The sequence below is a fragment of the Hylaeus volcanicus genome, unplaced genomic scaffold (genome assembly GCF_026283585.1).
Source record: "Hylaeus volcanicus isolate JK05 unplaced genomic scaffold, UHH_iyHylVolc1.0_haploid 12164, whole genome shotgun sequence".
NCBI lineage: Eukaryota > Metazoa > Arthropoda > Insecta > Hymenoptera > Colletidae > Hylaeus > Hylaeus volcanicus.
In genome coordinates this window covers 207,931-217,142 of record NW_026533123.1, presented here as the reverse complement: position 1 = coordinate 217,142, position 9,212 = coordinate 207,931, and the positions used below count along the sequence as shown (strand labels likewise).

The following is a 9,212-nucleotide window of genomic DNA, read 5'->3' as shown; positions in this document are numbered from 1 at the left end:
GTTACCGTTACCGTTACCGTTACCGTTACCGTTACCGTTACCGTTACTGTTACTGTTAGTGGTATGATGATGTTAAACCTTTAGCATCATTCATGGAGCGGGCCTATCCCGTAACATTTTTTTTTAGAGTCATCCGGTGTCGATAGGTGCTGCCTGCCGACAAGCCGCTTCCCGGCTTCGACACTTGTAACTAGGCTTTTTCAATCGTCGGGGATAGTGGTCACACTGCGGTGTGGCTCCGATGATGGGCGGACCGCCGTAAGATGAGCAGGTAATTAATTATGGAAGATATAACTAACAAACAAACGGGAAGGGAAAGGGTTTTGCGCCCCCGTGGCGCGAAAGACCTCGTCGCCGAGGTCTTTTCTGCTGACGAACAAGATGAGGTTTTCACGCCAAGGAAGAGCTTGGCACGGAGTCCTCCTAGGACTGGTGCAATTCCCCTAACGGAGGCCACCCGGCGCGCCCAGACTGTCTCACCACAGCAGGTGAAGTGGAAGAGCCCCTTAGAGCAGAACTGGGCGACTCCGCCGGAACCGCAAAAGTATTTGTGACGAAGGAGAGTGCTCGAGGCCAAAAAATGGCGATCATTGAACTGGAAGAACGAGCTGCGGCCAGGTTGATGAATCACGGCAAAATTAGGGTCGGGATAGTACTATCCAAGAAGGACCGTTGTGACACGATGTTACCTTGTGCCTTGCTTATGGTCCCGTGACACGCGGGTGCAAAGGTCTCGACCGGCAGCATAACTGTTACCGGTGCGGGGAGAAGGGACACGTGGCGACTGGCTGCCAGAAGTTGCCTAAGTGTGCGGTCTGAGCCAACATCGGTGTCAAGGGCGCAGACCTACAGCTCTGATGCCTGCAGGGTGTAGGCGCTAGGACGCCCGTCGCGTCGTCGCGCGCCCCTGCGGGGACGGGCAGCTGCTATTGGCCGGGTGCGGGGAGTCTCCCCGCGGGCGGCGCCGGGGGGGGGGGGATAACGACAGGGACAGGGGTGTGAGCTAACCCCGGCCCCCGGAGGGTAGTTAAACTCCCCTTGAGGCGAGCCAGCGCCTCATCAAAGTTTATGTCCGTGGGGTACCGGTCGAAAGGTAAATGATTTCCCTTAGGGAACGTGGGTGGGGTGGTGTGGGGAGGGGCGGGGCGTGACGGACCACGCCTCCGACGACCCTCCCTTATCGTGTGTGGTGCCCTCCTGCGCTGTCCGATGCGGGCCCTCCAAGTTACCTATTCCGGAGGGGGCACGAGGGCCGTAGGGGCGCCCGTACAAGGCGGTGCTGGGTAAGCTCCGCCAGTGGGCACCCCCCGTGACGGAGACGTTGGACCCTGAGTTCTTGTGGCGGGTTACAGCTACACTTTTCCCCCCCTCCCCAGTGGGGGAAGTGGAGGTAGACACCCGCCACGTCAGGTCCGGTTTAACTGGACCGACGAACTCTGGATCACGATGCAGGAGCTATCCCGGGCTGTCCGGCGAATCCGGGAGGGGGGCAGGAAAGCCCCGGGACCCGATGGGGTTCCCGGGCCGATTCTGGCCTTGGTGTTGGACGTCCTTGCCCCGGCTCTAATACAGGTTCTAAACACCTATCTGAGCCGGGGGACCTTCCCCAGGGAATGGAAGAGAGCCAGGCTGGACCTCCTCCGAAAGGATGGAAGGCCCGCCGACTCCCCGTCCGCGTACCGGCCCTTATGTCTCCTCGACGAGGCGGCAAAAGTCTTTGAGAAGATCCTTGCGGACCGCCTCGTTGAGCAAGGCGATGTTCCGTGATGGTCCCTCACTGAACGACGACCAGTATGGCTTTCGGAGGGGACGCTCGACGGTCGATGCAATTGGCCGTCTTGCCTCCCTACGGGCCGAGGTCGTCGCCCGGTGTTGTTGGCGGTGAGTCTTGACATCACCAACGCCTTCAACATCCTGCCCTGGGATGAGGTGGCGGGGGCTGTGGAGTTCTTTCGGGTGCCCCCCTATCTCCGGGTGACGTTGGGGGACTACCTGTCGGACAGACGGTTCGAGTATCCGGGCCGGTACAATCGTATGCGGAGAGAGAAGATGCACCGCGGTGTCCCGCAGGGGTCGGTCCTTTGACCGCTCCTGTGGGACCTTGCGTACGACGCGGTACTGTGGGCTCTCCTCCCCCTCGGTGTCAGGGTCATCTGCTATGCGTTAGTGGTCACCGAGGGTGAAACATGGAGGAGGACCATGAGCCTAACAACAATCGCGGTGGGCTGCGTCGTCGGTGGGATCCGGAGATTGGGGTTAGAGGTTGCGGCCGGCAAGACCAAGGCAATGTAGTTACACGCATTGCCTTCAGGCCGGCTGCCGCCCTCACTCCGGATCCAGGTGGGTGATGCCTCTGTCGAGGTGAGGGGCGAGATGAAGTATCTCGGCCTAACCCTCGACAGTCGCTGGTGCTTCGAAGAGCACTTCGGCTGCTTGGCCCCCCGAACCGAGAAATCGGCGGCCGCCCTAGGGCGGCTGCTGCCAAATATTGGGGGGCCCGAAGTTCGGATATGCCGATATTTCTATACGGGGGTGGTGCATTCTGGGAGAATGGTGCAGGAGGCGAGTTAGGCTCACCTACCATGTGACTCAGGTGCTCTTCGGGCATCGATGTTTCGGGGAGTACCTGGGTCGCATAGGGAGGGAACCGACGACGCAGTGTCACCGCTGCAGGGAGGCCCAGGACACGGCGCGGCATACGCTGGAAGAATGTCCAGCGTGGTCGGCGGCGCGTCGTGTCCTAAGGGGTATTATTGGGATGGACCTCTCGTTGGTGGCTGTGGTCGACCACATGGTTGCCGACGACAGGTCCTGTCAGGCGTTAGCCTCCTTCTGCGAGGAAGTTATGCCGCAGAAGGAAGCCGTGAAGAGGGAGAGGGAGGCCGACCCCCTCTCCGCCAGAAATCAGTGGCAGCGGGAATGGGCATAGGGGGGAGAGCAGATGTTCTCCCCCATCGGGGCGGGCCAGTCGCGGCAAAGGGGCGGGGAACCCCACTATCTCTGCCGGCGACTGGTGGACCGCACCAATTCTTTTTGGGGCGTCCATGGGGGTGGGTAGGGGGAGGGGTTGGTTTGGGAGCCGGAAATCCCGCCGATCCCTCCTTTCCGCGCGCGGAGACTTCCTCCGTCCGGCGGATTCGTGTTTGTTGCCCATGTTGGGGCCACTCGGTCCGAGCGATGGAGGAAGTCTCCGGGGACCGCGGGCGGTGCAAGCTGGGGCTTGCGGTGTCCAGCCGAGCGGTCCTTGGTAGAGGGGACATCGTATGGGTGACCCGTGCGATGTCCTATTAACATAGGAATTCGTAGGGGGGATCTTCTCTCCGCCCCCCCCCCCCCCCGGGATGGGGCCTTTGATGCTATGGGTTGGGAAGTGATCGGTTGCATTCGTTTACGAGGTCCCGGCCACCTCCCTATTAGCTCAGGGTCACCGTGGGGTCTTTAGTGTCCGCCGGCAAGTCCCACATAACCTCGGCTTCTCCCCCGGGGATCCGAAATATGTGTAATTCATTTCCCCACAACAAAAAGAAAAGGTGCTGCAGGGTAACCTTAACCAGAGCAAGGTCGCGAACGCCCTTCTCGAGCAGCTGCGGCGGGAGCGGGAGGCCGATATCCTCCTGCTCTCTGAGCCGTACAGGGCTCGAGAAGGGGCAACGTGGTTTACCGACACGTTGGGAACCGCAGCGATATGGATCCCCGCGGAGCGGGCGCCGGATTCGTCTGGGTAAGGAGGGAGGGTTTGACGCTAGTTAGCGTGTACCTCTCGCCTAATGACCGCTTCACGGATTTCCGAACGAAAGAACACCATCGTTGAACAGGCGGGAGAATGGATAGTCGGAGGGGACTTCAACGCGAAGACGGTCGAGTGGGGAATGCCCAGACTGGACACCAGGCGACGAGGGGTTGTCAAGATGGCGGCACGCCGTAACCTGGTGATCCTGAACAGAGGGACGTCCACGACTTTCCGGAGGTTTGGTTATCAGGAGACCATCTTGGATATCATAATCGTCAATTAAATGGCTTTGAATTAATTCTGCTTAGCGTAATCGTCAATTAAGCGACTTTCGATTAACTCTGCTTAATTCAATTTTAATTAAATAATTTTTAATTACATTTATGTAAAATATTGATTAATTGAGTTGTCTGATTAAATTTGTTTAAGTTAATTATTTAATTAAAAAATTGTAATTGATTATTATTCAAACCCTGCTTGGCACACATGTTTTCACCCATACAGCCCCTTTCGCTGCGGGGGTCACCGTCATAAAGTCTACAATGACGGTCGTCGTTGTGGTTGTCCATTGTGTCTACTAATGTGCGGATCACCCTGTATCTGTTACGGTGAATGTGATAAAATGGGAATTATGCATTATCCCCACTAAAGTTGGTGAATGTGATAAATCTGGAATATTTATCAAATTCACCGGTGATTTTATATAATCCCCAACTCGTATTAGGGATTGTAACCACTAAATATGAGTTTTTATCGTAGTAAGCGTACTATTTCACGTATGTTCGCCTTGAAATCGATGGAATCGATGATACCCATTACATTTTGCTGCCAGGGAGGTTTTTGCGATGATTTTTGTATTGATGATAACTATTATTGTTTAAAACCATTGTTGCTGCAAAATTCCTATTCTCTGGTGTAGCTCGGCAAGAAATTTATCGATCCCGATGAATTCTTTCGCATTTAATTGCACATGTATTCCTAATGATCTCGTTTGCAACAATATACATATTGTTCATAACTATTGTTATTCCATGAAGCCAATTAGTTACATATTCCCACTAAAAAGTGCGAAATAGAATAATTTTGAGGAAAAGAAATATAACCGATTTCAAAAAACATTAAAACTGCACTAACAAGTATGAAATAATTGTTAATTAATATATATGAATGCCCACCAGCTCTAGATATAATTGCTTAAAAGTATGAAATAATATCTATTTCCTTTACATTATATTATATTAAATAACATTTTCGGAGGAGACGCAACATTAAAAATTTTTAATTCCTGCTTGAGTTAATTTTTGGTGGAACGGCAATATTGAATGCTGTTAATGCACACTGTCTACGTGGAAATACTGTCTGAGAGTCTTTGACCTATTTATTTTGGCGACGGGGGGGGGGGGGGGGGGAACAATATAAAATACAGTTATTGAATATATAATCTACACGGAAATACTGTCTGAGTAGGTTTGGAGCATTCTGTGGGGGGAGAGGGGGGCGGTAATATTGATTATTGCTAATGTATATTCTCTTTGCATGGAAATATTGTCTGAGTAGGTTTGGGGTAGTATTTGGTGGGAATGGCGATATTGCATAGTATTAATGTATACAGGGTGTCTACGTATAAGTCCGGACATACGCAGGTTGTCAATTTTACAACAAATTTCCAACAAAAAATTACTCTTAGACATTTTCTTTGTGTCGCCTTATTATCGAATATTTTCACTTTTAATATTTTTTCTGTGTTTTCGACTTGACACTTTTTAAACGGCCGTAACTCCACTAAATTACAGTGCACACTTAAAAATCAGTACACCATTCGAAAGAGCGTTAAATTTACCATCTCCATGATGTAAGATCAAAATTTATTACGTAGGTTTAATAAGTGAAAAATTAGGTCAAATTTTACATTGTGACAATTTTTAAACATTTGGCTTTTTCTCTATCCGTTTTTCGGTTTTAAATACATAGTTGTTTGGCAGGCACTTCTCGGGAAAAACTTCCTCGAAATCTCAGCTTTTGAATGGTATTGTCAAAAAAAATTCTACGGTGGTATTTTAGGGAGGAAATGACGTTTGAATGCAGAAAAGCGGACGTTTTTAAGTGAAAATCGACATTTTTCAACAAAAATCGATTTGTCACTTTAAAATTAGCTTGACATCGGGTTTGATGTATTTTTTGGTGACACTTCCGAGTCTCCCCAATTAAGAAAAAAGCTGTGTCAGCCCACGTTAAATTGGAATCCGGTCTGGTCTGACCACGTACGGCTGCAGGCCCTCGCTCCACTTCTGCATGCCGGCTCCGTCCGGCCCACTTAATACTCTTTCAAATCTACTCCGATTTGACAATGAAAGCGTGATTCAAAATATCTGAATTTTTGGGGACCTGTTAATAAAGCATTCGCGCGTCCGTTTCCACGAACGGCGTTGACGTGGGGTTACTCATTCACCTGGTACACAGGCCTAAACTCGCGGGTGGGTTTTCCAAAAAAAACGTCATTTTCGTATTTTACTGCTATCCACACGGGGAAAAGACATCAAAACTGTGTCACTCCAATGCCTTGGACCGTATCACATGAGTTCCACGCAACGAAACATCGTTCCAAACCCTACACCTGTGGGTGGACCACCCCTAACTCTGGGCCACCCTGTTCAGCTCCAAGGGCAGTTTTCGAAACGAGCTTTAAATGACATTGATCCTTAACGTACCGAGAATAAACATGATGAATTTCACCGCCCTTCGAGGTGTGGAAGTGCTCCCTTACGAAGGGTGTTGAAAAGTGGCGAACTGTTCCATCCTTCCAAGGGGAGCCTATGGGGCGCACGGCGTGGGCGTTGGCATTTACTGGATCAAGAGATACCAGGGAATGTATTGAGCCAAAATTCCGGACTGAAGTCCAAAAATTGTGGATTTTGGAGGGGGTGGGGTGTTGTGAGGGGTGGGTTTGCTCGAGAGGGATTTTGAGGGGTGCATTTTGTTGAGGCCATCGAGGAGGGTCGCCCCAAAGGTTTTTTTGATTTTTTCAACCCCTTCCGTCACCCCTGGGCTCTTCAGAAGTGGCGTTTTTCGACGTGCCCCTCTTTACGGGGGTGACTTAACCCCTTCCTGTCAACCCTCGCCAATGCAACTTTGCGCACATTTAGAGGACACTTCAAAACTACTCCTCGCGAAGTTTCTCCAAAATCGGTTGAAAACTCCCATAGATAGTAGAAATTACTTCATACTTTTTAGTGCAGTTCTAATATTTTTCGAAGTCGCTTATATTTTTTTTCCAAAAATTATTTTATTAGCTGTACAAACAGTGCGTTACATCGAAAAAGTTCAGCTATACATTGTAGGTATCTGTACACACTGTACAAACAAAAGTAACTACCTTGCGGTTTTGTAAAATTCGCAATAGAAACTTCGAGATATTGGCGACGTGTCGTGGAACAAATTTCCTTCCACTATTTCCCTTTCGTATTAAAATTTCACCGTGCGACTAATTGCACCATGACGGCCGTTTTACAGGAAATCGATGGCCTGTCAGTTAACGTCGCGGAAAGAATCGACTGAAACGAACTGCGACTGATTTATTACCCATCACGAGACACGTAGTCGGCGCTGGCTGGGAAGTAGTCGAGTACGTCGCGTTAATTTCGATGTATTCTTGTTGCACGGCAGAAGGCTCCTCCTCTGGATCACCGGAAGCCTCCAAACTGTCGACGACATCTGTGCTTTCCTCCAGCGACGGTGTGTAATTACTTTCTATCGTCGTCGATGGGAGGTACAAGGGGCCCGCGGAGGGATCGGTGCTTGGATTGTAATTTTGCCACCAACAATATACTTCACCGGCGACGCAGAGACAATGAGAGTTCGGGTCGTAGGATGGTATCTGGAACACGAACGGAAAATTCATGTGTAGTGCGCTAGATGGCTAGATGGTTTACCATTTCCTTCATGTTGCCTATCAGCTTAACCTTTTATTAATGTAGGATATAGAATTGTTTTAACTATTTCTTTTATTAAATACTCCGATGAATACATAAAATACAAGACGGAATAAAATACAAGACAGATAATTTTGTGAGACAATATCGTAAACCATAAAGCGTCCCACAGAATGCTCTGACGTGACGCGGGCCCAAGTATACACGAAGCGTTGTCAAATGGGCGCCTGCGCATAGCTCATGAAATCAACTGACACCGCTCCGTGTCTGACGTAGGCCCCCGTCACGTCAGAGCAGTCTGTGGGACGCTGAAGGGTCCGCAGGAGCCAGAGCCAAACTCCAAGTTGACTTCAGCGACAGTTGCGGAAAAAGTAGGAAACTCCGGAACAAGGACAGAGAGGGCGATACAACAATTGCAAGAGAGACGAGGACAGGGCGATTAGGCTAGCATGATTTTTTTCAAAGATATTGAAGCAAAGAATATTTTCTAATAATTCTGGTTTTAATATATTCGTTACACTTTGGAGGATGCGACTCCAAGGCCTGATTTTGCAATTTCGGCCTTAAAACTTTATAAACAATAAAAGTACGTTTTTTCTTTTCTTATAGAAGAAATTTGTTTACATATACTTTTTCCAACATCAGGCCTTGGAGTCGCATCCGCCAAAGTGTAACGAATATATTAAAACCAGAATTATTAGAAAATATTCTTTGCTTCAATATCTTTGAAAAAAATCATGCTAGCCTAATCGCCCTGTCCTCGTCTCTCTTGCAATTGTTGTATCGCCCTCTCTGTCCTTATCCCGGAGTTTCCTACTTTTTCCGCAACTGTCGCTGAAGTCAACTCGGAGTTTGGCTCTGGGTCCTCCGCACCCTTAAATCGTAGCCGTGAACGTAATAATTCGTGCCGTTCGTTTCTATCTTCGTTCGTATTGCTCGATCCTTTTATACGTCCTTTTATACGCGCGGCGCCCGAACAGTCTCTAATCTTTTCGGCAGAATTTGATATTCATGACGGTTTTCTTGCTCGTTCCATGTTATTGTTTCGATGCACACGTACATACACCGTCTCGCTCGTGGGTTAACATTGGGAATGGAACATTTCTTACAAATTCATTATTAAGTTACGTGCAATAACTTACATATTTGTTCACGTAGTACTAAATTCAACCAATTATTCTTTTTTTTTTAAATCTCCTAGGTACTTTACAATTTGTCCAGGAAGGACATTTGGTAAATTGTTAAAGCAGCATTTAGATGAATAACACGTAGATGCTTCCACAATAGGTTGCATTTTAATGCATGCGCTCCTTAAAGGAGATCACTTGGATGTTTCCTGTGTAGTCTTCTTGGTATATCTTCCGTGTACAGATTTTTAGCTAAGTCGCTGGGATGGTTTGCGAGCCTATTCATGTATTTGTTGCATAGGTGTTTTATTTCTTCTTCCACTGACTTGATCATGAGATCGGTTCGTATCTGTTAGTAGTAAAGATTTGCGGGTTCTAACTCAGGAGCTCCGAAGGGGGAGTGGCGGAGGGGGGAACCAGTGGCGA

General features: G+C 49.0%; 1 protein-coding gene across 1 annotated transcript in view; it reads right to left on the bottom strand.

The window, feature by feature from the left end:
• LOC128882735 (uncharacterized) overlaps positions 1-7,628 on the bottom strand; it is a 24,766-nt gene extending 17,138 nt beyond the window's left edge. The window contains exon 1 of the mRNA XM_054134465.1: positions 7,310-7,628. Within this exon, the coding sequence (XP_053990440.1) occupies positions 7,310-7,628 (319 nt within the window). The remainder of the gene's footprint in view (positions 1-7,309) is intronic.
• Between the last annotated feature and the right edge of the window lie 1,584 nt (positions 7,629-9,212).